This window comes from Mangifera indica, chromosome 14, assembly GCF_011075055.1.
Source record: "Mangifera indica cultivar Alphonso chromosome 14, CATAS_Mindica_2.1, whole genome shotgun sequence".
NCBI classification, from domain to species: Eukaryota; Viridiplantae; Streptophyta; class Magnoliopsida; order Sapindales; family Anacardiaceae; genus Mangifera; species Mangifera indica.
In genome coordinates, this window is record NC_058150.1 from 7444459 (window position 1) to 7471535 (window position 27077).

Below are 27077 nucleotides of genomic sequence, written 5' to 3' on the forward strand. Positions count from 1 at the left end.
TATCAATAAAATTTTCAAGATACTATCATCAATTTTAATAATTAAAAAATAATTTTTATTTAATTTATATAATTATTTAAAAATATATTTTATTATTTAACTAACAGTCAAATAGAAAAAAACTTATTAAAGGTCTTGTACGATACGCCCTATAAAGTCCAAATTGTGTCGCGTGCCTGGTTACTTTTGTGAGCCAACCCGACTCATAAGATGGGCCGCACCGAAGTCATGACGGCTCATGGCCGCCTCCAAACTCAACTGTGTTTCAATCCGAATGATTTTAATAAACACCAATCATTAATGACCACGTCATAGATAGAAAGAGCGTGCCATGCACGTGTATCTACAGTAACTATAGTCCAGGTTCCAACAGTAATAAAAATTAAAAACACAAAGCACTCAATTTATGACAACTCAAATGGCAGAAGAAGGGAAAGCAGATGCGCAGCTCTTTCAGCTTCTTTCCAATCTCCTTCAGCAGGTTTCTTTTTTTGTCCCCCTTCAATTTTATTACTTATATTCAATTTGGTTTAAAAATTTTTAATCGGGTATTTTAATTTCATCCGTAAAACTGAATTTGTGTATCTTTTCTGCCTGCCTAATTTGCATAATCTAGGGGTAGTGTTTGTGTATATACTTTTCTGATGCCGGAGTATTATCTATCGAACCCGCGTGTTGATTAAACGACATATCAGTTGTTTGATTTCTTTAAGTTAAGATATAAGTTGTTTTAGCTTTAGTGAATTGTGAATTTCCAGCAAGTTGTGCGGAAGAATCTTAACAGAATGTGATTGAAACTTAGAATTTTGAGGCAATATGGAGTGAGGTTGGATATTCAAGGGAATTTCCTAAGGAATTGTTATTAGTAAAATTATGATGATACATTACAATTCATTAGTACCAAATTATGAATCCACCTTTTTGGTTAAAGTGGTTCTCTGTATATAATGGATATGAAGGAGGCTAGAAAAATTCATTGAATTGCAATTAATTACTGTTTTGATGCTGAAACTGTAACAGTGCTGAAACCGTTTTGATTTCTTTCCTCAAAATTCAGGGCATCTGATATGTTAATAGGATTCAATTGTTGCATAGGCTTTGTGATTTCAGAAAGTTCCTTACTATGAAGTTTTCTCATCAAAATATATCTTCTAGGTGGAAGCACTGACTAATCAGGAGGAAGTTGAATTGCGTTCCAAAATTGAAGCGCTTGGGTTGGAGGTAACAAAAGTTCCTGTGCAGTCAGAACAGCTTGATGAGGTATGTGGCAGTCCTCTTGAAACCTTTTTCAAAGTTAATATTTTCTTTTTTCCCTCTTCTTTTTGGGACAAATTACGTATCTTACGTGGCTTTTGCCATTCTCTTAGTTGGAAATAGCAAGGGAGTTGGATAAATTATCAGCAAAGTTGGATGATGTTGATGAGATGATATCCTCAACAATAGCTGCTGACCCACAGGTTCAGTCACTCTTGAGTGGCACAGCTGATGTATGGATGCCAGTTATTAAAGCCACAGCTGATGAGCGGCAGGCTTTTACTGGATCAATTGGAGATGATAGTACAGAAGCAAAAGGAAAAAGCTCCGGTTAACTCACCCATCCAATTCTGAAACCTTACTTTTTTTTTTTTTTAAATTGGAATTTTAACTAGCATTTCTCTTTGCATTTGCTGCATTTCTAATGATTAAATGTTTGTTTTTCCATTTATGTTGTGGAGATGAATTCATTGTTCCTTTATGCATTTCTAAGCCTTTTTACCGTCCAAATTTGCCATGACCATGGGAATTATTTATGAGTATTCTTATATTACACCAGGGATGTTGTTGGCAGACTGGATTATAGATTTCAGATTTCAGATTTCTTTGCTGGGATATTGCTCCAAGTTGGTTTGCCTTATGCTAGAATATATTGTGGTAAAATATTGCAGAGAATTGTATGATTTTTAAGTTCCTTAGAAAGCAAAGGAGCTAATGTCTTGTTTTCTGTTGACCCAGAATTGTCAAAGTTATCTCAGCTTTCCTATCATCTCATCACCTCCCTCTTGAACATCAATGTTGTATTATGGGATGGGTATGAAAATGATTAGTCGACACTAGGTTAATCCTCTAGCTACAAGTTTAGATAAGCGACTCATGTGTTTCACTGTCAACACTTTTTTGATGTCATAAGAAGCAAAGACATTGATATCACCCAATAAACAATTTGTGGATTACATAAAACTAATCAACATAGGCTAGTACATTTTGTATGCAACTTAAAATATTAAACGAACAAGCCACGATACAAGGGATCCAACTATCCAACAAATAAGTAAAAACACTAGCAACCCAGCCAGAATAGTGAGGAATGGAGGACCTTGGCCAGCATCAGTCTCGTCTGGTTTCACTTTCTCTTCAAGAGAATCTCCTCCAGAAGGATTTGAATTTGATGCAAATGCGGAAAATGACCTTTGCCTGATTTGCAATTTCACAGTATTCTTCAACCTAAGTGAAGAAAATAAACATCATATTATTTAGCAGCAACATTTCAAGAAATGCATCAGCAAACCCACAAGAATATTTTTTCATGTCAGTGAAAAATTTGTTAATTGGAACATGAATCTACTTTAGCCATGCCATATACATCAGAGGGACAGTAACAGTCACAAAGCTGAACTCGACAGCACTGGAAACGATAAATGTTGAAAAATGATAGATGATAGGAGGAAAGGATTGCAGTAACATTTGGGATTCAACTTCGATTAAGAATTCCATTAGAATCAAAACAGTAACAGCTTATTAATAGATATTTTGTAGAGAAACCACTCGTTATCCTTGATTATTTGTTTAAACCCCTCTTTCATATATTGGGGAGACTCCGAACCCAGATGCTGAAACATATACGAGTCAAGAATTTCCACAATTGCAGAAACTAAATTCAAAAAGAAAAGTGAAAAAGGGGTTTGGTTGTATACCTGAAATTGAAAGTAATTAGAGAGAGTTTGGGAGTAAGTTTAAGGGAGAGAAAGGGGAGATTATGAGATCGTATTCCCACGCCACAAAGCGAGAGGGACGCCATTTTCAGATAAATTTCTCTTCTTTAGTGATAGACACTTAAAAATGGAGACTACGACACACACCAACCACTATTCTCCAATTAACGTTCTAGCTCAAACTCCGTTGATAATTTGTAACTCCATTTCACTTAAGTCCACCAACTTTTTAATAACCAATGCGCATACCCAACAACAAGGTTATAACAATTATGTAAGCACCAAAGCAGCCAAACATATGTAAATCAGGGCTCTTCGATATCGAAACAGACAACACAACCCTTACTCAAGTCCAGCAACCGCACATGCATAGTGGCAGCGGCCAGACCAGGCCAATCCTGAGACAAACTACTGAGCCCATTTGCAAAGCTGGGCTGACTCGATATGGTCCATCAAGCCCATGAACCGAACCGAGCTAGCTTGACAAAATCTCACAACCGTGCCAGGCCTAAATGGGCCAGGCAGCCAAAAAAGACATGCCAATACCGCACTAAAGTCAGTCTGACCCATTTAACACTATTTCTATAAACATACACGATAGATGCCAAACTGCCTCAACTCAACACCACAAACATATTCACATAAAATTTGCTCGCCCGACCGATAAAACCTTCAACTTCTAATCATTAACACTGCTTTGTTCATTTTTCTCATTCCAATTGTAGTTTTTTGGAGATTCACGTGAAATATTATTACAATATCATCCATCAACAAAATTTAAATCAAGAGCAGAACAACATTCTGCTTATATAAAAAAAAATTTAGACTCAACCATGCAAGATGTTAATTGTACAGTGCCCCTCCATCCATCACCAAACCCTACGCTTTTCCAGCAATTATTACCTGCACAAATTTGTAAGACTTTTTACCCATCATTTTAAGCTGCTTTCTTGCAATTCTTTTCAATCCAATCTAGTGTAACACTCTTTGGCCTCTCAAGTGGCAACCCAAGAGCTCGGTCCCATATCAGCTGTACCAACAAAAATAAAGTGAAATATTAATAAAATGACCAAGTATTAAAATTAATGATCAAACAAAAAGAGAATGCAAAACAAACCTGAGAGCAAATTCCAAGACTCCTTGATACACCAAAAAGAACAGTATAATATCTGTGGAACATGAATTCGAAGTAATATTATCATCTCCCAATTACGTGATAGGATTGCTAAACACCATCAATAATAACAATAATGGCTAATAGAATATTGAGAACAGTACCTTGCTTCAGTCAATCCAAAATGGTTCAGCAGCACCCCACTGTGGGCATCAACATTGGGCCAGGGGTTTTTAACCTACGAGCATGAACAAGTTCCAGATATAAGAGCATTATAATCCCCTCTTTACTTGACTATAAGAAACTCAAAACTGAATTTAGAAAGTTGGACATTAGATAATAATATTATAGAAACAAGGTTACAATTGGTTACCCAATAAAATGCTCACTGCGAGTTAAATAAGGTAAGAAAGTAGTAGTATATTATCAAATGGTACCACATTAACTCAGGACGTATATATTATCAAACCTGTTATAGTGGTTTCATAAATGAAAGCTTCCAAAAATGTGGAAGAATCCATGGATTCTTTCACTTTTTTGTGATTTATTATTCTTTAACTGGGCCCATTGTCTTATTGGTGGAGAAAGCAACTTTTGTTCAGTTCTCACCACAGATTTTTCATGCTGCGCAAGATTATTTCTACAGCTACATATCATACACAGAGATCATAATGTATAGTCCCAAACCCTCAGCACTATTTTTGTGGTTGGTGTGTGTTTTGTTCAGTGGTGTGCCAAGGAAGAAGATGAAGAAATAGTCTCTGCTCAAAGAGAAATAATAAGCAACTTACCTTGCCCAGTTCTGTAAGTATTGGGGGCACCACCTCAAACAGCTTAGAAACCTGTTAAAGTGCAAGCTAGTTAGTTCATCAAGTAATTAGTAACAAAAGTAATAGAGCTTTTGTATCATAAAATAAAACACTGTTCTCTAAAATCTGCAAGAAGGGATAAGTAGCAACCAGCTGGAATAATGGATCATTAGGTAAATGCTTCAAGGCAAACTCTCTCTGACAGATGTATCTTGGATCTGTTTGACGCAAGACTCCATGACCAAATCCAGGAACAACCTGCATATTTTGAGATATCATGGGATGAAATCTTACAACATCGGCAGCATGTCACATTAGTGATAACTGATCAGTATGAAATCAACCCAAGATGGTAATTATTCAAAGTGGAATATTTTTTTTTTTTTTTTGGGTTAGGAGATTAGAGAGGCAAAGCTTACACCCACAACCCAAGTTACAGGGTCAATAGTAAATAAACATCCAAAAGTTGATATATTAAAAAAAGGGCAGGCCAAATAGTTCTGAAAAGAGTCAACCACCAAAACAACATAATCTCTGAAAATAAACAAGTTCAGATGGCAAGTTGGCATTATGGAAGCAAACATCAACAACAAAACAAAAAAAATGGAGAAAACATTTCCAACATAAATTTCCCTTGGTAGTCATGAGGTCTCATATAAAATTACTAGAGAAACAGAAAGACTTTAAATATATCAGCCAAAACGGAATGATATCGTTATACCAAGCAAAAGATTGACAATACCTTTCCGCTATTTAATGTTTTCCAGACGTAATCATTCAGTTGTTCCTTGGATATGTTCTCACCACACTCTTCCACAACAGATTTGATCCAGAGCAAAACTTCCTGTGACCACAATATTGCAGAATTAAACCCAAAAAAAAAACTATTAAATTCATATCAAGTGGAAACCAAGTGAGATTTCAATGAATGAGAATTTATGTCTTGCTGGTAACAAAATGATTGAACTGAAAATCTTCCATGTAAAAAAAAAAAAAAAAAAAACGAAAAAAGAAAACAAAGTGGCATCATATATTTCTTTAAAAAAATAACTTTTTAAAACATGCGTTCAGAATTTCAGCACAATTTCACTGACTTGAAAGTACAAAAAGATTCAGACGGGAATCCTCACAATTAATTTGTCAGTAAAATATAATTGCTCAGAAAGAGGGAGAAGTAATCGTGCTTAAAAAGAATGATATTTTAATAAAACGATGACACATAATGGAGAGTGTTAACACAAGTACAATACCTGATTAGCCAAACCATGAAGTGGTCCAGCTAAACCATTTAATGCAGCCGCAAATGAAAGATAAGGATCTGACAGGGCACTAGCAACCTGAATTTAGTGCAACAATTGCATAAAAACATAACATCAGCATTCAACTGGATGAGATATCACAGGAATGAAGAATAACTTTTAAGAATAATAAATTAAAATTTCTATTCAGTTACTTCATAAAAAATAATAACCTGTAGATTAGAGATAGAAAATTATAGAAATAGTATGACAAATTGCTTGATAAAAAAACTGAAGTAACTCACCAAGTGGCCAGTGTGCGCACTAACGTTCCCACCTTCATGGTCACTGCAATATATTATTCAATATTTACAGATCAAATTTGTGAGATTGTTCTTTTGTAAGTACAACATACATTTTGCAGAAAAAAATAAGTAATTTGGGTAAAGCAAAAAACATTAGCATACATCATACTCAAAAGAGAAAATAAGTTATGCAGACCTATGGATGGTGACATAAAGCCTCATAAGCTCATGCATCTTGGGGTCATCGAATCCCAACATGTGTGAAAAGTTAGCACCATAATCCAGCAAATCATCTTTGGGAATAACTTTTCCATCCTTGTATACCCTTCAGAAACACAATGCACAAACAAAAATATAAAGGACAGCAAAGGATCAATTAATGCTATTAGATAGAAAATACGACAGCCAAAATATAAATGAGATGTAAACCATCAGTAAACAGTGTTATACAAACTGGATAAGAAAAAATAAAGTGAGAGAGAAGGGAGAGGAAAAGAGATTGTAATGTCAATGGTATCCGTAAAAATGTTGGTTAATATTCTCATAAATTGGCACCAAAGACCACTATCATTGTCAAAAGGCTAGAAACACAAAACAGGAGGAGAATATAAAATCTCAAGAAACCATGTCTACACAGTCATCATAAAGAGATATAAATTGTGTAGGCTAAGCTTTATAAAAAACAAAATTTACAGTAAATCTTGCAAAAACAGATTTCTCATAGACATAAATAATATTGACCAAAAAAAATTGTTTTAACCCTAGACTTGGCATTATCCTAGTGCCTGTTTGTACAGCCAGGAAACATGTTGCACTTACCGTCGATAAACATATGCAGCAACGGCCGGCACACGAGCAATCAAATTAAGAGAGTCCTCATATGTTGGTTCCCAGTACCTAAAGTCAAATATCATATAGTATTAGTAGTTGAAGGTTCAGATATAAAACCAAAAAATTCCCAAATGAATATATTACTTTGATTTATGAATCCCCTTCTCATATGCCTTCTGGAATTCACTTTGGACCTGAAAGACAAACCAAGAAACAGAAACAGTCAAATTACCATCAACTTGGCAGAAACTCAAGAAGGCAAAGCAAGGGATTAGTAGAAGTAACTTGCTAAGGTGTCAGTATGTCACATTTAATAGATGTTGCTTGAGTTTCACACATCTTGAAGTTATAAGATTAAAATATTAAAAAAGAGAAAGAGGAATAAATTAATAAATATAAATGAGAAATTGAAAAAAAAAAAAAAACCTGAAGGGCCATAACACCATTTGCAAACTGAGTCATTGGATGTGCTGTTTCAGGTAGGGCATCAATGGCCTTGTACACATAATCTGCAGCAGAAATTAAAAAAGCATTCTGATCATAAACCCAAATAAAGGCAGAGGATCATTTCAAATTGACCGCTACCAGAAAAGATTTAGTTAATCCACAAGTGCAAAATAACATGTGAAGCCGCAAGGGATAGTGATCAATGGAATGCAAATTAAAGCTATCATATTAGCTTTTGTAGTCCTTCAAGAACTAAAAACTACTATATTCACAAAACTATTTTAAGAGGCGTAGTAAGCTTTCCATGTGCCCTCATCAGTGTGTTATGTGCAAAAAAGATAGGGAGAATAATAACCATCTTTTCCTTCACTGTCCAGCATTTTTAAACTTGTTGTCTCAACTTTGAAAGACAGAAAAGTCAATGTAGCTTATTGCACAATCTTGTTTTTCTCTATTCCAAGAATTTATGTGCTTTTGGTGGGGAGAAAAGAAAAATTATTAGGGAGATGTTCTGTTCTGGCAATATTTTGGATGATTCAGATGGAAAGAACAAAAGAATATTTGAAGCCTTACTAGAAGAAGTTAGTTTTCAATTGGATAAAATTCGTGTCAACATCTTTATGATTTTTATGTTACTATAGAATTTAAGGACTGCAATTCTTCTTCTTTTGGTGAGTTGGGAAGCTACACTAACATATGTTAGGGGACTGGTTAACGTATAGCATATGTACTATAGAGATACTTTGTTCACTAGTAAATCACTAGTGATGAACCATTAGTTCATATTGCTATTTTCTACACACTTTATATCGTTTCCTATAAAAAAGTAATACTATAAATATGATGATCAGGGAAGTAATGTCACATAGACAGAATAAATGTAATCAACGTATCAAATTACAAAAGCAAGCAGGCTCTACAAAACAACTTAGAAGGAATCTAATAGGAATGCAAGCTACAGACCAGGGACAGTGGCACGATCACTCAGTTCCTTCGATAAGGCATCAACCTGCTCTTTGGTTGGCACCTAAGATACAGAGGCAAGCAATAGAGAGTATTGTCAGCCTGGTCCATGCCAACACTGAAAAGAATGCAACTTTCAAACAGCTTGTGCATCACACATAAATACTCACCTTTCCAGTTAAAAGAAGCCACAGAAGACCCTCAGGCAAAGGCTCCCCACCAGGCTTTGCTGCTGGTAATAATTTCTGGCATTCAGGAATCGACAGACCCCTAAAGCGAATTCCCTGCAATAAACATACATCTTAGATCTGTAACTGATCAAGTTGCAAGGTATCCTTAAAAGCAATAACAGATCACTAAATGCATGAAAATTTCAAGTTTGGCTAATTGAGATTCGTACCTCATCGGGGTCAAGTAATGAGGTTTCCCACAGCAGGCCTGTCATTCCTCTCATCCCACCAATAACCTAGCCAGTCAAATTTAAACGATATTATAACCTCTAAACAGTACATCAAGAAAATTATAACAATTCACTGCTGCCCTGCTGGAATTAAAACAAAATTTTACCATATCAACTGTAATATTTCCCAACTGGCATTTTCCAAGCTCTGACTTTACTTTCTTCAGGCGTTCCTGATACCAAATAAATCCAATAAGATATTGCAATAAACTTCTTAAATCTCAGATACTTAAGTGAAGCTAAAACTAAATCTCTTAAATTGCAGGTCACACTACTAGATTTCCCAATTATATTACAATGTATAATAGGGAAGAAGTGAGCTGCAAAAGCATGAAATGGAGAATAAAATTAGTAAGGCAGTTAACGAGCTCTTCAGTTAAAAATGCAGTAAATTCAAAGCACTAGATCAATATTAATCTAGGAAGCAATCTAAACCCAGAGAAATTAATGAAACATGATTATTTGAACCCACAAGCAATGACAACTTACAAAGAAAAACAATATCAAATATAGTGAGAACAAACCTGTTGCTCAGGAATCAATTCTTTCAGCTGAGAATGGAGATCCTACAATCATAAACAGATAAATGAATAATTTTGCATAAACAAGAGTGTCCGTAAGTAAAAACCGAATCAAATAAAAGCAAATGCAGATAAGAAAATAATGGGCAGTGAACAAACAAGCGATTAAAAGTAAAAATATAAGGCAGATATACTGGCAGCTACTAGCTACAATAACACATAGAAAGAAAGTGCTTAAATTAAAAAGAAACTACGAAACTTTGCAAATCAGTTATTATATTAAAAAATGACGAACAGAAAAATCTGACCAATGAGCAAATATTAATTGAGTCAAAATTATAACCAAAAAAAGAAAACAACGCCGAGAAGCGCGAAAAAAGGGAGAGAAAGTACAAGATCGGAAGAGGTTTGCACTTGAAGCCATCTGACAGAATTGGCGAGATTAGATTGTTGTCCCTGTGACGAAGATTCAATAAATTAGCATAATAATAGTAAAAGAAGAAGTTAAATGAAAATATTAAAAAGAGAGACAAGCAGAAAATTAAAAGAAATAATTTACGACGCGAGAACGTAGGCGAGAAAGCGCGGTTACAGTCCTGAAGAACACCATGGTTGCGTGGTCTGAGGAGAAAATCAGTAGAGCTAAAAGAGAGAATCCTGTACCAACTCCAAGCCAGAACAGACCAGCAAATTCAAAACCTATTTATATTGCGTTATTCAATGAATGCTGCGTGAATTTACACACCTAACCCTTTACTTAAGCCGTTTTAAGCGTCGCTCACTTGCACGTATAAATAATTTAATATATTAGGTACGCTTTGACTTTTTATTATATAAAGGAAAATTAGTAATTTGAAAATTCTTAAAAGAAGAATTAGTAAAAGGTTATAAATGTAAATTGGTAAAGTAATTTGAAGAATCTTAAAAGAAGAATTAGTAAAAGGTTATAAATGTAAATTCAGACAAAGACGATTCATTCTCTTCGTGTCCAATGAAGACTGCCAAAGAGGGAGGGAGAGACTACGCATTTGGAGATAGCAAAGTTTGTTAGAAAATTGATAGAAAAAAGCTACGGGGAAAATGGTTTTTTTTTCAAATTTTTGGTAAAAAAAATTATTATATTTGTAAATTAAAAGGAGAAATATGATATATTTTTAGTTTTTTAATATTTCTAATTAAATAACATTCTTTAACCTTAATAATAAATTTTAACATAAATATTAGTATTTAAGTTTTTAGAAGTTAACAGGTTGAAGTTTAGGGTTTTACTAAACCTTGGGTGTAAGTAAGTCTTTTGGTCATCTTCTCTTATTAAATTTCTATTATTAAAAATGATGAATAAATAATATTGAAATATAAAAATAATCAAATTATTATCTTTATTTTAGATATTAAAATATTAGTAAGAAAACTTTAATTTTGTTTTTATTTTATCTTTATTTATTAATTTTTAAAGATAAAAAATTCTTATTTTTAATTAATATTTTATAAGTCTTAGTTGGCACAAATAATTTTTTTAATCTAAAATCAAAGCATAAATAACATTTTCTTAGCTAAAATTAAACTCGTTTAATGAATCAACAATATTACTTAGTGAAATTATTTTTCTATCTCTACTATTTCATTTTTTAAAATTATAATATAACTCTAAATTAACAAAAATTAAAAATAACATTTGAAATGTTTAAATTATATAAAAAAAAAAACTCTTTTTTTTCTATTTTCCCTTTTACCACTTTGTTCCTATTTTCTTATAAATTAAAATGTTTTTATTGTATACTTATATATTATGAGGTAAACTATAATTTTTAAATATATTAGGGGTTATTTGGAAATTTAAAAAAATTTAGGAGCCTTTTAAAAATTTTTGAAATGTTATTTGCCCTCTAATAATTTTAAAAATAGCATTTATACATTTAAAGAATTAAACATAACATAATAAAGATTTTAAAAGTTAAATTGCATGTTTAAAATGTTTAGATTTAATAAAATTGTCTGTTATTTTAAAAATTAATGAATAATAAAATTATTATTTTATTTTATATCATTAATTTTTTAAAATAAAATTTGAGTTTGTATAAAAAAATGTCATTTATATCAACTTGAAATAGAAAAAGTTTTTAGGTTAAACTTTAAGTGAGAAAATGTTATTTAATCTACTATCAAAAAACTTCTTCTCATTCAAAGTTTAATCTATTCTCAAACTCTCATTTTGCAAGATTATAAAAATTCAAATATTTATCTGTCATCTAATTTCTGTTAAAATTTTTTGATATAATTAAGGGAAAAATCGTTATTTTACTAGTAATATTAAAAAATATATAATTTTATCTCAATTTCCTTTTTAGGTTTTGAAAGTTGACAATTTCACCCTATCCTCAACTTTTCTAATTTTAAAAAATGACTTCCCCCCCCCCCCCCCCATCTATAGGGTTTTTTTCTTCATTCTCTAGCTATCATCTTCGACGATAGCGATGACGACCTTCTCCATCCTTTTCCTCATTTTGGCAGTCTCTCTCTAGCAAGCGAAAAAGAGATGCATCTTGTCTCTTCCTCGATGGATTCATCATCAAGTATAAACGATAAGATGAATCCCTACCCAACACCATCCCTTCATTGATATCTTCTTGAAGGGGATTTGTCTTCCTCGATGGATTTGTCTTTTGGTATAAAGGATAAGAGTGGAATTTGGTAGTGTTGGGGAGGTATTTGTCCAAGAAGTCATTGTTGGAGATGGTGGTTAGAGAAGAAAAAAAAATCTAGGGATTTTTTTAAGGGGGGTAAATCATTTTTCAAAATTAGAAAATTTGAGACTGGGGTAAAATGATCAGTTTTTAAAATTTGAGTGGAAAATAAGATAAAATTATATATTTTTCAATATTATTAGTAAAATAATAGTTTTATTTTTAATCATAACAAAAAATTATAATTGAAATTGAATAACGAGTGGTTATTTGAGTTTTTAAAAGGCTAAAAGACTTATTTCCACATAAAGTTTAGTGTAATTCGAAACTTCTATTTGTAAAGTTAAAAAAATCTAAATACCTATCCATCATCTAGCTTTTATTAGAATTTTCTGTTATAGTAGGGGTAAAAATATCATTTAATAAACATTTAAAAAACTTAAATTTTATCCCTTTTCCCATCTTAGTTTTGAAAACTAACAATTTTCTTCCTAACCTCAAATTTTCAAATTTTAAAAAATGATATTTTCCCCCTAAACTCTAGAGTTTCATATTTTTCAAGTTTCTCTGTTGCAGTCGCCCCCCCCATACTTTTTGAAACTTTCATTTCTCCCCCTCCAATATAGTTTCCATCTACTGTTCTTCTTCCAGCCACCTCCTCCCATTGTCTCGATTGCCTTTCAAAGCACAGACAAATTCATGTCTATTCACACATGTTTCTGTTCGTCATTTCATGGTGGCTAGAAGAAGGGCGTTCACGTAGGTTTTTGTTCGTGATTTCATGGTCCAACAACTCAACTTTTCATTTATGATGCACGTTGAAGATGGATGTTGGGTTGCCAAACCCTTCCATGATTGTGATATATGGAGAGAGATGAAGTGACAGATGCCTTTGTGTTTTTTGGGTGTGTCGACAACGTTTTCTTGGTGCGAAGGGGGTCAACCAACTCTAGGGTTTCATGCTCAGTGACTGGAGGGAGAGGACGACTTTCCAACAATCAATAAATTGATTCTGTCAACTTGGAGATGAAACCATAGTTTTTTAAAGTCCTAGAGGCATTGTAAATAGGAAAATTATGAAACTCTAAAATCATGAAATGACATTTTTACCATTAACTTTAACAAAAAATTTTAATAGAAATTGAATAACAGATAAATATTTAAGTTTTTAAAACTTTATAGGTAAAAGTTTGAAATTACACTAAACCTTGGGTGGGACAAGTCTTTTGGCCTTTTTGAAACTTTACAAAAAGAAGTTTGAGAATATATCACTCCTTTGGTGAGAATAACTCTTTTGACCTTTATTATATTTTGATTATAGATAACGATCAAATAAAATTATTATTCCTCCATGTAAATGGATAATTTTTAAGGTTTTTTTTTAATGAAAAAAAAATCCTCGAATCAATGACACGTAATCCACTCTCTCTGTCCTCCACGGCATTGCAGGTCAGAGGAGACGGAGCAACCAAGACAAGTCTCAGTTGAGGGCTGATGTAAAGATTCATTTAACACGTGATACTCATTGGCCTCTCCCCACTTTGAGGAGCACATGAACGGTCAGAAATTTATTTCCTCTTTTTCTTCCTCCTCCATACTATTCCCTTTTTTATTTATGTTTTTCCCTCTTCTTCTTTCGGTTTCAGCAGCCACCATGAGGCGCCATCTGCCTAATATCCATAACTTCCGTTCAGGATTAACAGCTTTCAATTGCTTCTTGGTATGTTGTTCTTTCATCATTCCTTCATAATTTATGTTTCAGACACAAACAATCCAACCATCTTCGTATCCTTAGGTTCGTTCTGAAGTTGGATCCTATCGAGGTACACATGATCATATGAGCAAATTCATGTATGCAACTTCATCTCTTAGCCTTTCGGAATATTCTTTGGATGATAAAGACAAAGATAAAGATGAAGAGAATCGAGTTTCTGATATGTTAATCGATTCATTTGGAAGGATGCACACTTACTTGAGAGTATCCGTGACTGAGCGTTGCAATTTACGTTGTCAGTATTGTATGCCATCTGAGGGCGTGGACCTCACTCCTAATCCTCAATTACTGTCACTCAATGAAATTCTTCGCTTGGCTAATCTTTTTGTAACTTCTGGTGTCAATAAAATTCGTTTAACTGGTGGGGAGCCTACCATTAGGAAGGATATTGAACAAATATGCTATCAACTATCTAACTTGAAAGGTCTTAAGACACTTTCCATGACTACTAATGGACTCACCCTCGCAAGAAAACTTCCCAAGCTACAAGAGTGTGGCCTTACTGGTTTAAATATCAGCTTAGACACATTAGTTCCTGCAAAATTCGAATTCTTGACCAGGCGCAAGGGCCATCAAAGGGTTCTCGAGTCCATTGATACTGCTATAGACATTGGCTACAATCCTGTCAAAGTATGCATTTCTTGTTAACTTTATGCTTGTCAGCAATTGATTCTTATCATGGCTTTGTGTTGGACAAAATTAAAGACTAACCTTCATTTTTTTGTGTTCTGCCTTCTCTCCAGGTGAATTGTGTACTGATGCGTGGGTTTAATGATGATGAGATATGTGATTTTGTAGAGCTAACACGCAATAAACCAATTAATGTTCGATTCATTGAATTCATGCCTTTTGATGGAAATGTTTGGAATGTCAAGAAGCTTGTACCGTACTCAGAGATGTTGGATACAGTGGTAAGGTAGACTTATTACAGCTCATCCTGCTTGGAGATTTCTGAATGTTTTGCTTGTGCATTCCTTGAGTAAATTATGTAAAAATAACAGGTAAAAAAGTTTCCTGGACTCAAGAGATTACAAGATTACCCAACGGAAACAGCCAAGAATTTCAAAATTGATGGGCATTGTGGTACTGTCTCTTTCATTACATCTATGACTGAGCATTTTTGTGCTGGTTGCAGTAGATTGCGACTTTTGGCTGATGGGAACTTCAAAGTATGCCTCTTTGGTCCTTCAGAGGTGAATTATATGATTTTTTACGAATTTATTTAGTCTTGTTCTGTGATTTACACAGTTGTCCATCATGATTTTGTTGTTCTTACCAGTGCTTTTTCCTTACAGGTTAGCTTAAGGGATCCCCTCCGCCAGAATGCGACTGATGATGAGCTCAGGGAAATAATTGGGGCAGCGGTATGAGTTGTTAAATTTTTTCATGTGTTTGTGGTACACTCACATCCCATTAAATGTTACAACTGTCAGTGCTTCATTTTGTCATTCATAGTATGCATTATTTTGTTCAAAAGCATTATGTTTATCTATAACTTAATGTGTAATATGACCTGTTAAAGGAGCATAAACCATTACTTGATTGTATAGATTATTGCTGATAGAATTTGCTTCAGGTTTCATTATCTCCTGCTTCAATATGTGCCATTGTCTTTAAACTTTTATCTTCTGATCTGCTTTAGGTAAAAAGGAAGAAAGCTTCACATGCTGGGATGTTTGATATTGCAAAGACGGCTAATAGACCTATGATACATATTGGTGGCTAAGGCTTGGTATGCCCTTCCCAAGAGCCCCCTTATACCAGTTTGTTTTCATTTCTTTCATAATAAAAACATGTTGAGAGGTTTGATAATTTATCTTCATTTTCAATACACAAGGTAAATTCCTTACTAGAACTTTCTAGATTTCTGTTGTGTGCATATATTCTAGCGAAGATTGTGTGAGGGTGTTTTCCACATGTTAACATTTTGATATGGTGGCTTAATGGACTCATTTAAGGGGACCTTTTCCACTAATTTTGCTTCCTAAAATCCTCGATGGGATACTATTCCTGGTCATTTGTTTCTTTTTACTCTTGGGTCTTCTCTTTCTCCACCTAAGAACTTCTCATAAACAGCTCTAATGTTATTCAGGTTGTTGATTGATGCACATGCCTGAATGACTTGGCTTTTTTAGTTTCCACTGAAGCACACACTTCTACTAAAAGTTAGAAACATACTCATTGGAGCAAGGTATGAACATGCTTTTGATATCGGTTACATATGAATTTATCAACCCATTAGATCACTACATGGTTGCAGTTGTAGCTGGTTTTGTTGTGCTACATGCATATCGTTTTGATGCTGCTCATGTCTCCCAAGATCATTAGTTACAGGGGATTCTGTGAAACATCTACTTTTTGTTGGGAATCATTATGATAGAGGATGGCTAGATAGAAAATAAGATGAACACTTATTTATAGATTCTCTATCAAATTACTGTCTCTTTTTTAAGTGAGACTTGTTGGTGGTTTTGACATTGACAAAATAAGTAGTGGGATATAAATTCTTCAACGGGAGCATGCTGATTTTCAAATTAACCTTGAGCCATGCCATGCAAGATAAAAGCTTTATTTTAGTATGAATGGAAGGATAAGTATTGCTTTTGGTTGAGAGTTTAAGAGTTAGAAGTTTGTTGTGTATTGTTAGATACTTGATCAAATCACCCTCAACCAAAACACCCTCAACCAGCTCACAACCAACACACAAACTTACACAAACAAAATCGATTTCTAAAGGTAACACAAAGCAATGCCCAAAAAGAAATGACCCTCCCCTGTATTTTATATATTTTCAAATGGATAATTTTGACAATTTGAGGAGCCGAAAGCTTCTCTTTTAGTCAAGACTACCCAAAACCAAAAAAAAAAAATTCCTTTTGCCCCCTTTTTACAACCTCTATTCTCCTTTATATTCTTCAATAAAATTTTCCTGTTTCCCCTAAGTCTTAACATTGTCCATCTTTTTAAGAACTAATTTATTCTAAAGGTGGGAAAATTGGAAAGTACTTTAAATTTTTTTTCGCATGCTCATCTTGATAACCTAACTAGCCTGTATTTTTGCTTCACTTTTCTAAAGATAAGGGTCATGATGTGAGTACATAATCCTAGTAGACTTTCTATTCATAGGGGAGTAGTTTGGTCCATCCAATGCCTTGTATTATAGCATCCTATGGACTGTTGTAATTAACTTAACCGTAACCGTAACTATAAACAAATTGTAGAGAAGGGAATCAGTAACATTCACCTTCTAATTGCCTATACAAAGTGATGACGTCACAAATTGACTAGCTCACCCTTCACGTTCTATCCTTGAACAACCACTTGAGCTTGTCCTCTTAATTTAAACTTTCTTTTTTCATTTTTGTTTTCTTTAGGAAGGCTATTAGAGCCAACTGTCAAAAGAAGGCTACAATGCCATTTAGCAAGAAGAAGTTAAAGCTAATTAAAAAAAAAAACTCATATGCTAATTTCCCTGTGATTTATGCGGTAGACGTTCCCAAACCAAGTAGCAATGGATAGGACTTATTACCTTTTCCATTGCCTCCAAACGTTTTTGGTTCACAATCGTAGCATAGTCAATTCTTTTCCCAAAATTCCAACATTACTTATTGCTTGGATGATTAAGCCCTCTACACCAAATCCTTATTTTATGTGTTATGTGTCTTTCTACCTAATTTGAAAAAATCTCACCTACTTTTTCATTTGCCCAATCCTCGCCAATGGTCAGAAAAGTCATCTTCATGTTGTTTGCCATTGTTAGAAATGTCACTCTGACATCGTTTGTCCTAAGCCTAGTCATAGATGCTTTAAATCTCTACCTGACGAACTTTTTCTCACCAGATCTGACATCCTCCACTGTTGAAATTGTCTTTCGCAAACCTGTATCTTAAGAGTCCAATCTCATCAACCCCCAAGAACGCCTTCGCGACCATGGTCGCTATTTTCACTATTTGAGGTGATTGACTAAATTTTGGCATTTTTGTTTCACTTGAATCAATTGATTCTTTGTCGAGATTTGTCAATTTACCATATTGGACTTTCATTGAATTTAAAATGTTGTCAAAATCTGTTGATTTACCATTTTGGGCCCCCGATAGGTTTAAGGTTTCACCAAAAATATGAGATTTTGACCATCCCCATATGAATCCTTCGATTCAAAAACCGAATCAACTTCTCCTCTCTTCTCTGGTTTGTCGTCACTCATGATCAAGATGTCATCATCCGAACTGTCCTAATAATCTATCAAAATAGCCAAGGATTTAAATATGTAGTGGTGGGTTGATCTGGACACTTTCTCACAATGGAGACAAGTTTCTTGCTTACACTTAGCTCGAACCACTTCTTTGTTGAAACATTGGACAAATATTCACTCTCTAATCTCATCTCTTACTAAATCAGTCCTCTCCATCTCAAAAAATCATAGTTGCTCTGATCAAATCACCCTCAACCAACTCACATGGCTAGCACACACAAACAAAATCTATTTCTAGGGTAACATAGACTACTAACAGAAATGGAGTAACCCTCAACAGTTATTATTTATTCTTAATTGGATGATTTCAGCAATTCAAAAGCCAAAGTCCTCCCTTCCAACCAGGCTGTCCAAAAGCCGAAAATAATATTTTTCCCTTCGCCTTTTTGCAACCTCTCTTTGCCTCATATGTCCTCTAGAATTATCACATATCACCTGCCCTAAATCGTTACAATGTTTTCACAAAGGTACACATTCCATCCTAAGGGATTGTTTGATGTAGTTTGTAGTTTTTATCAACTGATGAGCAGACACTTATTGAAGAACTTGGCACTAAAGCCTCATCCTTGGCTGGCTTTTTGAGTGTTTATATGATTTCTGTCTTTCACTCTGTTTTCAGCATGTATTCAAGGATATTCACATGTGATCTTGGGCCTGTGACTGCAAAACTTGTTATTCATTGCCTTTAATAATGTCTGAAATTAAACCTGTGACTGTTAAATCTTTGATGAACGAAATTTATGCTAACGCTTTAAAATATTGAGTTTTCCTAGGTTCCACAGAGCAGGATAAAGCTGTTAGTTTTCACATAATACCCTACATAAAAGATCGTTAAATATGGTTCTGGGCAATCAGCTTCTCATAGTGTGTTACAAGCCCTGGGTGGTATATGTAGAGGCAAATAGGATGTGAAGAGGAGAAGATGGTTGACCACAGAGGATTGTTTCTTTTGTGTGGACGTTGTATTACAAATTAGAATGTAAAGAATGTTGGATTTGCATTCCAAAGTGTTTATAAAGTGAGAGCTCCATGGACGAGTAAGATAAACAACTGTTGTCCTGTCTCTGCATTTTGATGAAGCTTACCACCAACTGCGGCACTTGATTGGAAAAATAAGAAAGGCATCAACCATATATATTTTCTTCTGTTTAAAGAGAAAACAAAGCCCCATCTGCATATCCTAAATCTAGCATCATCTTTCGTCCTGATTATAATGATGCAAGTTGGGATGAATTTGACTTCCATAATTAAGCAACTGGGACCGTAAGAACATCATACTTTCAATGAAGCCACTAATCTGGGTGGTTTGTGGTAAGAAAAATATAAATATTCTTAAATACTTAATTGGGTATTGAACGTTAATATGTCATCATCTGATTAAAGGTTATTTTATGTATATTCAGAATCATAATTACATAGTTATCATGATATATAAAATTAATAATAACTAAACCAAAATATCAATTTCATACATAGCCACTAAAAGAAGAAAGTCCAAGGACGAGGAAAGTCATCCAGCTGCCGCCCTGCACATCCATGCCATAATAATGATAATCAGAAGATGATCACTTCATAGACGTAACTATTGAATAAAACCATCCATATCTGTAAAGCCATCGAAGAAACCAGTTGAACTACTCTCATTTTCGTCTTCCTTAATATTATGAACTTGATCCCCACACCCGGTAGGCAATAAACTCGCTGCAGGCTTTGCATGATGAATGAAGCTTGATCTGCTAGTTGGAAGTTTCCTTTTCTTCTTCATTATCATTCCTTTTGTTTCTGCAGCTGCAGCTTTCCCAGTGAGTCTTTGCACAAGCTCTCGAAAATTTGCTACTTCGGTGTTTGTGATTTCTGGTGCAAATATGTGAATTATCCGAATCTTGGGTTTGAATTTGTGGGAATTGATTTTGTGCATGGGCAGTTGAGTTGACGATGGAGTTGAATGATCACTTGACACCATCCTCATATCTTCCTCTTCCATGGTTTCTGCTTGGAAGAAGGCACATATAATTGGGGCCGAAATAGATGAGAAGAAAAGAGTTGAATATACAAGAGTGGTGCAAATGAAAATTAACTGCAAGTTGGATGACAAGAGTGAAATGAAGCAACGTAGGTATATGGCTTGATGCAATTCATTCCATGTCATGATTGTGTAAGGCAATGTTATATTTATTTCATTGGACCACAATTTAAGTCATTTATTACTACTTGCAAAAATGAATTACAAGTGTATGCATATTCAATAACATATTGATAATAACCCATTTGTTATCCCTTTGATTTAAGACAAGTTGCCTCTACTTGGGTTGACTTCATTTGCCCAACCAAAAAGAGCCGCAGCTGGACTTTACAAGTTTAATTTATAAGTTATGATATGATATATATGCTTTATTATTGGTACAAATACATACATACATACATATTCATGATGAATTAGCTTATAAGAGGAGGCTATGCCTTCCTGCCAAGTAAAAGTCATAAAACTATAGCTCCCATTTTTAAGGAAGAAGTGAAGCCAGAGTGGAATGGATGGATCCATCTCATGAGTCTGTTAAAACTAGGGCTGGATTCGAGCCGAGCCGAGCTCGGCTCGCAGCCAGCTCGGGCTCGGCTCGGCTTTTTGAGGGCCGGCTCGAGTTCGGCTCGTTTTCAGTTCGGCTCGGTAACGGCTCGACTCGACTCATTTTTTATATCAAAACGACACCGTTTTGTATATATATATGAATCAAAACGACGCCGTTTTGTATAAAAAAATTTTTAAAAAAATATACCGAGCCAGCTCGGGCTCGGCTCGAGCTCGATCGAGCCAAGCTGAGCCCGGCTCGTTTCGGGCTCGAGCCGAGCTCGAGCTCAAGCTGGCTCGGCTCGAATCCAGCCCTAGTTAAAACCGGCAACTGGGTGGTGATGACTGATGAGACTTGTGAAATAGTGAAGGTAGCCAAGCAGTTAATTATTAAAATGTATAGAAGGTGAGAAGTGAAATCAATAGTCTTGCAAAGGAATTAATCACAAGGCCAAAAGTGCCAACGTTGTTGGGAAGTTAGCATCCAAATCAAATCATATAATTAAGCTGTTGATTACTCAACAAATGCTTACCATACATATCATATCACAACAAATATTATAATTTCTGTGTAAATAATTAACTTACAAGAATGATCTGATTTCACATTGAGTACAAGCAACCGAAAACTCGCTTAGATTTACATATATATATAAATTAACAAGCACGCCAATCTCTAATATCTGTGTATGCAAGCCTCCTAAATAACTATTAAGACGCAGTTGGATGATCTTGATTTGTAGTAGTCGGTGATGGCTCTCCACCTGCAGGCAAGTCTTGGAGAGCAGCCATCATCCTTCGAATACTAACGGATCGAGCTGGTTTGAAACTATGCGATCTCTTGTACTTGGATTTGGAGAAGATGTTTGACGATTTAGAAAGGATGAGATAAACCAGAGCTTGAACAACAGCAAACATCAACACCTTGATCAAAATATCCTGTAACCCACCTTCAATCATCATCTTGGCTGATAAAAAGAGATAACCCGTTTTGATATTACAAGATCCATATGCAAACTACGCTTATATAGAGATATGGAAAAGAAGCCGATCATATTTGACGTGTTGACCTAAACTTGGAACAAAGAAATTTCCACCATATCCACTTTACGTGTATTAACTTCTTTCTTTGAAGTTTCTATATGGAGGACTGGGTTGCCTTTGACTTGGGTTGCTTTTGCCTGAAAGTCGGTTAAATAATTGAATGCTCTACTTGTGAACAAGAATGTTTTTGTTTAATTTACGTGCTGAAAAAGTCGGTGAGCATGATGTAGTTAAAGTTCCTTTAAAAGATAATTACTTGAACAGAACAAATTCGTCTTTCAGATTCTTGGAGGATGTGGCGCCACATCACCTTACTTTATTCTTATCACAGACCAAACTGACTTGAAAGTACGTATCTACAACGGATGGTTCCTGAAAATTAGATTTAATTTAAAGATGGGCATTTGTGAACCCGAATGGTTGAGGATTCTAAATAATTGACAGAAAAAAGCTACCTTTTTGAGTTGAACAAGTTTTCTTATTTTAAGCATACAAAATACCAGGAGGGTAGATATTAGTTTACAATTGATAATCGAAAACAGGAGAACAATTCCCAACAGAATCACAGCTTATTTTAACAGGATTATCATCCAATGCAGATTCAAACTTGATTTATGAGTGAAAGTTGATTATTCATTGCCTGCAATCGGATTTCAAACAAGCTGAATTCAGCATTAGAAAAAGTAAATAAACAAGTAAGTGGTCTTATGATGAGGAAATGAAGCAGACCTGAAATTAACTGGAATCTGCAGAGAGGGCAGGAGGAATGATGGGAAAGCCAAGGGAGGATGCAGTGAGGATGGTAAAGGTGTTTGCAAGGAAGTTGATTGACTTCTGAATCAACAAAGAACTCATCTTTACAAATAACACACAACTCTCCTGACAAAGATTCAGATATTACCAGATTCGAAATTGATGATTGCCAAGCATTGGTGACTGAATTGGATGCATTATCACCAGTACCATCATCGTAGCAATCGAAATCGTAATCAGCAAAAAGGAAGTCGAAATGGGAATTGGAGATAAGATCTGGAGGGGCATCCATGTGTTCGAGAGAGAGGGAGTGGCAGTGGGGGCAGGGGAGTGAGATTGTAGGAGAAGAAGAGATGGTGGAGCTGGAGGAAAAGACGAGACTGACGCTCATATCACATTGGTGACACCAACAAGTGACTCTGTCGGTGGCGGTGGTGGTGGCGGAGGCGGTGGATGACATTTTGACGAGTCTCTTGTTGAAGAATGGAGAATGGCCATGTGGGGGGTGGGTTCGTGTATCTTTTAGTTTTTGTTTTGCTTCGTTTGGTGGTGCCCATTGTCATTTGTCAGTTCTGCCGTCTGACTTCTCTCCTATATTTGTCTAAAATTACCTTAAAAAATCACATATAATTATAAAGAATTACTTGTTGGCTATCAAAGAGTCGCTTTGGCCGAGTGGTTAAGGCGTGTGCCTGCTAAGTACATGGGGTTTCCCCGCGAGAATTCGAATCTCTCAGGCGACGATTTTTTTATCATTTGATATATATATTTTTTTAATTCAAACTTCTCTACTTCTCTCTCAACACCGCTAAGAAATGGATGATTTTTAGCAGAGGGTTGCTGTAGGTGAGTTTGTAGTGTTAGTCCTTCCTGAAATTTTTTTTTTTTTTTCATGTTTTTGCTTCTTGTAGTGAGGAATTTGTTAACAATTTTATCCAGGTAGATGAAAGTTAGACTATTAAATTGAGAGAATCTGGGTTTGCTTATACTGTTGAGTATTAGTTTCTGAAATCTTACCATCGTATGATGATTTCATTGAAACCTCCCTTTATAAATATTGCCTTCCTGTATTTTTGATTGGGAAAAAACTTTCAGTTTTTGCTTAATTAAGGTCTTAGAAGGCATGATATTAGGAACGCAGATTCTAAGATTTATCTTTTGTTGTCTGCCTTACTTATGCATTCAACTGTTTGTATATGAACATAAATTACCTCTGTTATACATAGCAAATGGATGGCAATTACCTCTGCTGTTATATCTTCATTTGCATTGTTAATTTGGCAAAGCATGATTAAACATGTTAGATCAGGTCGAACTAACAAAATATTAAGTTGCAATGCTTCATCCAATATTTCATGTCAAACTTCCAATCTATGACACAAAAAATTTTCTGCTTTGTGTCGTATTGTTTGTAGAAAGTTAATCAAAAGTTATACATGTTAGCATATGTTCTTGGGAACAAAAAGTTTATTCTGGATATACAATGTAATTTCTTGGTTTTTACATTGTGTGCTGCTGATGTTCTTTGTAAATAATTTAATATTTAGATTTCTTAAACAATACGTCAATGTTAATTGAAGCACCTGCAAATGTGGAGAGCAGAGAACATGAGAGTTCCTCTAAGCGTTGCAAAAGCTGCAAAACAATTTCAAAGGTGTGGGATGTTTTTCTGAAGATCCCAGCAGAGTGTGATAAAGATTCGAAGGCTATTTGTACGTAAGTTTATTCTGCTAAATCTGCTAATGGTACTTAACATTTATGTGTCACATTAGTTCATGTCCTGAACATGATAACGGTGACACCAAATATACAACTTCACATGATACATTGAACTATGCATCTTTGTCCTTGGGGAATCATTAATATGATTTACGTGAGATTTGTAAAGCAATTGCAATGATGATTGTTACGGTTAAGCAAACATTCAGATTGGTTGAAGATGTGGGTTTCAAATATGTAATGGCTGTTGCATGTCCCAAGTTTGAGCTGATAAATAGGCAGGCCATTAAAAAGTAATATAAGTTTATATGAAAGAAAGGAGGAAAGTTTGGGAGCTGTTGACAACATGTCCAGGTCAAATTTGTTTACCTGCTACATGTAAACCTATTTCAGATGATTGTTACAGTTGCGTGACTGCTCATGTTGTCAATTATGAGTAGAGATTACAGAAAAGGATACTGTGGTTCAAACTTGTACCGCCTCCATATGATACTTTATCCATAGGAGGTGAGATAGCTTTGTGTATGGTTCAATGGAATACTGAACATTAAGTTTTTTGCATTGCAGGGGACAATTTATCAACCAATAATCAGGTTGCTCTCTTGGTTAGGTCTCTGCTTGATGCAAAGAAGAACCTTCCTTGTAATATGATAGACCTCCTGTCATGAAGGTCTATAAAAGAAAGGGCAAAACAGAGAATTCAGCCTCAGCCCAAGTGATAACCATGACAATTGGGAGATCAAGTAAAACTGAACTAGAAGACTCAAACAGATTATTATCAGGTATTGGGATAAGTCATTTTCCTTATTCAGATAACTCAAGCAAGGCTGATAAGCATGATACAGATAATGAAAGCACAAATATAAAAAGGGCAGCAATCAGTAAAGGAGGGCAGGCAGAAACATATACAGATTCAGGGGTTTTGGGGGTTTAGGCCTAGGGGGGAACTGGCAAGGTTGTAGTTAGGTTCCTAGGTACCTTAGGTTATTATTTATCTAGTTATTCAGTAGCATATTTTCAGAATAAACTCAGTCACTACGGCTGTATTTCATTCATCATCAATAAAGCCATTACATTCCCTTGTGTTACATTGAATAGTTCTTGCCATTACAATGTCCATAATACATTCCATTTTTACCAACCCAGTAGGCTGTCTCGGTGGGAGCTTGAGCTTGAAGCTGCCACTGCACATACACAGAACAGGTACTCATCATAATAGTGCATTTTCCCATGTGGGTTGTTGTGCTCACACTATGAATGTAATTGTGCAGGCTGGGTTTGATCTCATACAGACATCATTGGAATAGTTCGTCTTGGTAATATGTATGTGAAGCAATTCCCACAAGGGAAGAAGAATTTTAATGTAATTGCTAGAAATTTGAGTTTGGATATGAGGAAAAAGTTCTGCATTGATTGTCTTACCCAGTAGAATACTGTATATTACATGCTAAAAGTAGCTGCTCATTATAAGAATGCATTTATATACTTAGGGGAATGGGATAACAGCTTCAAGTGCTATCTATCAGAAGATGAGTGGGCAAAAGTGAATCTCTTGTGCAAATTCTTGAATGGATTTTATGAGGTAGCAAATGTGTTCTGTGAAACTAGATTTCCGACCTCTAATATATGTTGCTAGGGTGTTTGGAAGATTCATAATGGCTTGTTGGATGCAATAAGAGGCCCAGAAAATTTTATGACTGGTATGGTCAAGGAGATGAAGTTAGAATTCAAGCAAGCACTGGTCAGATTATAACTTTGTCATCTGCTGCAATCTTGGAGCCACGATACAAGTTGAAGTTTATTAAGTATTGTATACCAAACTTTATGGCATTGATGCACAGTGATATGTTGGGTGAATTGTTGGCACTCTTTACAGTTGTTTGATGAGTACACGCAAATTTCTGTCTGCTCTTATGCCTATGGGATATCTGTGGTTGCCTCTAACATCCCTAATGTTATAGATGAGTTCGAAGTTTATAAAACTTTTCAAAGCACCAGATTTTTGGACACCAGAGGAGAAAGCTCAGGTAGATCTTTATTTGGAAGAACAAATCTATGATTAGTGAAGTAGATGTGTTAAGTGTACAGTGGTGCATGCTCAGTTAGAAATTTTGACCATTCCGGCCTCCACGACCAATTCTGAGAGTGCATTTGGTATGGTAGGTCAAGTAATAATTCCCTATTAAAGCTCCCTAAAACCAAAGACAGTAAGAGCCTTGGTTTGCCTTCAAGATTGGGCGGAGGCTTCTGACAGAACAAGTTGAACCTTTTTAATTATAAAATTCTGATTTTTTTAGTGTTCAGTGTATAATCATATGCATTTATAGTTATCTGTAGAGAATTTAGGTAATTTGAAAAGTAAAAAATTGAAGATAGTTCCAGTTCAGCAGTGATGAGGCTGATGATTGGGTAGTTTGGATTAGATGAATCGTTTGTTTATTTTAGGTCCCAGACTACTATATTGCTTAAACTTGGTATGACTATGGTGCTAATTTTATGGCTTCTTTGTGTTTGCTTATGGATCCTGCTGGCCAGTGGCTGACCCAACAGGGGTCAAGGTGGGTTAACTCTCTTAAATTTTTTAATTTTAATATATGAAAAATATCAATATGAATTTCAAATTTTTAT

General features: G+C 34.9%; 7 protein-coding genes, 1 long non-coding RNA gene and 1 other non-coding gene across 14 annotated transcripts; 4 read left to right on the forward strand and 5 right to left on the reverse strand.

Moving 5' to 3' along the window:
* The first annotated feature begins 339 nt into the window (after positions 1-339).
* Positions 340-1812, forward strand: LOC123195552. Its single transcript, XM_044609330.1, has 3 exons — positions 340-481; positions 1156-1260; positions 1368-1812. The coding sequence occupies exons 1-3, from the start codon at positions 407-409 to the stop codon at positions 1587-1589; spliced, it is 402 nt and encodes a 133-aa protein (XP_044465265.1). The 5' UTR covers positions 340-406; the 3' UTR covers positions 1590-1812.
* A 372-nt stretch (positions 1813-2184) lies between these two features.
* LOC123195553 lies at positions 2185-3142 on the reverse strand. The gene is made up of 2 exons (XM_044609331.1): positions 2952-3142; positions 2185-2481 (listed from the first exon to the last, which is right to left on the reverse strand). The coding sequence occupies exons 1-2, from the start codon at positions 3053-3055 to the stop codon at positions 2253-2255; spliced, it is 333 nt and encodes a 110-aa protein (XP_044465266.1). The 5' UTR covers positions 3056-3142; the 3' UTR covers positions 2185-2252.
* Positions 3143-3631: 489 nt separating this feature from the next.
* On the reverse strand, positions 3632-10374 carry LOC123195551 (citrate synthase, mitochondrial). Its single transcript, XM_044609329.1, has 19 exons — positions 10217-10374; positions 10051-10113; positions 9661-9702; positions 9244-9309; positions 9077-9142; positions 8847-8960; positions 8677-8740; positions 7693-7775; positions 7411-7460; positions 7255-7332; positions 6632-6760; positions 6436-6478; positions 6143-6229; positions 5635-5736; positions 5043-5150; positions 4875-4925; positions 4248-4321; positions 4087-4138; positions 3632-3999 (listed from the first exon to the last, which is right to left on the reverse strand). The coding sequence occupies exons 1-19, from the start codon at positions 10265-10267 to the stop codon at positions 3907-3909; spliced, it is 1416 nt and encodes a 471-aa protein (XP_044465264.1). The 5' UTR covers positions 10268-10374; the 3' UTR covers positions 3632-3906.
* Positions 10375-13753: 3379 nt separating this feature from the next.
* Positions 13754-19418, forward strand: LOC123197012 (GTP 3',8-cyclase, mitochondrial-like). Of its 4 annotated transcripts, none has more exons than XM_044611189.1 (8): positions 13754-13900; positions 13991-14061; positions 14137-14745; positions 14859-15026; positions 15117-15308; positions 15411-15479; positions 15758-15847; positions 19141-19418. In XM_044611189.1, exons 1-7 carry the CDS (start codon positions 13894-13896, stop codon positions 15839-15841), a joined length of 1200 nt encoding a protein of 399 aa, XP_044467124.1. In that variant the 5' UTR covers positions 13754-13893; the 3' UTR covers positions 15842-15847; positions 19141-19418. The 4 variants fall into 4 exon arrangements, with proteins under 4 accessions (XP_044467124.1, XP_044467123.1, XP_044467125.1 ...); XM_044611188.1 differs by having other exon boundaries at positions 13760-13900; positions 13988-14061; XM_044611190.1 differs by lacking the exon at positions 13754-13900 and having other exon boundaries at positions 13907-14061; positions 14859-15031; positions 15251-15308.
* A 306-nt stretch (positions 19419-19724) lies between these two features.
* Positions 19725-20922, reverse strand: LOC123197013 (VQ motif-containing protein 17-like). Its single transcript, XM_044611191.1, has one exon. It carries the CDS (start codon positions 20514-20516, stop codon positions 19950-19952), a length of 567 nt encoding a protein of 188 aa, XP_044467126.1. The 5' UTR covers positions 20517-20922; the 3' UTR covers positions 19725-19949.
* A 555-nt stretch (positions 20923-21477) lies between these two features.
* On the reverse strand, positions 21478-21896 carry LOC123197017. The gene has a single exon (XM_044611194.1). It carries the CDS (start codon positions 21894-21896, stop codon positions 21645-21647), a length of 252 nt encoding a protein of 83 aa, XP_044467129.1. The 3' UTR covers positions 21478-21644.
* Positions 21478-23294, reverse strand: LOC123197015 (E3 ubiquitin-protein ligase RNF181-like). The gene is made up of 2 exons (XM_044611192.1): positions 22707-23294; positions 21478-22617 (listed from the first exon to the last, which is right to left on the reverse strand). The coding sequence occupies exons 1-2, from the start codon at positions 23188-23190 to the stop codon at positions 22607-22609; spliced, it is 495 nt and encodes a 164-aa protein (XP_044467127.1). The 5' UTR covers positions 23191-23294; the 3' UTR covers positions 21478-22606.
* A 49-nt stretch (positions 23295-23343) lies between these two features.
* On the forward strand, positions 23344-26969 carry LOC123197018. Of its 3 annotated transcripts, none has more exons than XR_006497778.1 (5): positions 23344-23576; positions 24278-24446; positions 25017-25231; positions 25596-25652; positions 25721-26969. It is a non-coding gene; the product is annotated as an uncharacterized LOC123197018 (long non-coding RNA). The 3 variants fall into 3 exon arrangements; XR_006497780.1 differs by having other exon boundaries at positions 25599-25652; XR_006497779.1 differs by having other exon boundaries at positions 24311-24446.
* TRNAS-GCU lies at positions 23392-23473 on the forward strand. The gene has a single exon. It is a non-coding gene; the product is annotated as a tRNA-Ser (tRNA).
* Positions 26970-27077: the final 108 nt, after the last annotated feature.

Bases quoted from the DNA above. Each gene is read 5' to 3' on its own strand.
- LOC123195552 (XM_044609330.1), top strand. From the start codon at position 407: ATGACAACTCAAATGGCAGAAGAAGGGAAAGCAGATGCGCAGCTCTTT. The intron at 482-1,155 runs GTTTCTTTTTTT...TATATCTTCTAG, and splicing joins TTTCCAATCTCCTTCAGCAG to GTGGAAGCACTGACTAATCA. The intron at 1,261-1,367 runs GTATGTGGCAGT...CCATTCTCTTAG, and splicing joins AGTCAGAACAGCTTGATGAG to TTGGAAATAGCAAGGGAGTT.
- LOC123195553 (XM_044609331.1), bottom strand. From the start codon at position 3,055: ATGGCGTCCCTCTCGCTTTGTGGCGTGGGAATACGATCTCATAATCTC. The intron at 2,482-2,951 runs GTATACAACCAA...TTCTTCACTTAG, and splicing joins CTAATTACTTTCAATTTCAG to GTTGAAGAATACTGTGAAAT.
- LOC123195551 (XM_044609329.1), bottom strand. From the start codon at position 10,267: ATGGTGTTCTTCAGGACTGTAACCGCGCTTTCTCGCCTACGTTCTCGC. The intron at 8,741-8,846 runs GTGAGTATTTAT...TCTGTATCTTAG, and splicing joins GGCTTCTTTTAACTGGAAAG to GTGCCAACCAAAGAGCAGGT. The intron at 6,761-7,254 runs GTAAGTGCAACA...GTGTTTCTGAAG, and splicing joins GCTGCATATGTTTATCGACG to GGTATACAAGGATGGAAAAG.
- LOC123197012 (XM_044611187.1), top strand. From the start codon at position 13,957: ATGTTTTTCCCTCTTCTTCTTTCGGTTTCAGCAGCCACCATGAGGCGC. The intron at 15,309-15,410 runs GTGAATTATATG...TTTTCCTTACAG, and splicing joins GCCTCTTTGGTCCTTCAGAG to GTTAGCTTAAGGGATCCCCT. The intron at 15,480-15,757 runs GTATGAGTTGTT...GATCTGCTTTAG, and splicing joins GGGAAATAATTGGGGCAGCG to GTAAAAAGGAAGAAAGCTTC.
- LOC123197013 (XM_044611191.1), bottom strand. From the start codon at position 20,516: ATGACATGGAATGAATTGCATCAAGCCATATACCTACGTTGCTTCATT.
- LOC123197017 (XM_044611194.1), bottom strand. From the start codon at position 21,896: ATGATGATTGAAGGTGGGTTACAGGATATTTTGATCAAGGTGTTGATG.
- LOC123197015 (XM_044611192.1), bottom strand. From the start codon at position 23,190: ATGTCATCCACCGCCTCCGCCACCACCACCGCCACCGACAGAGTCACT.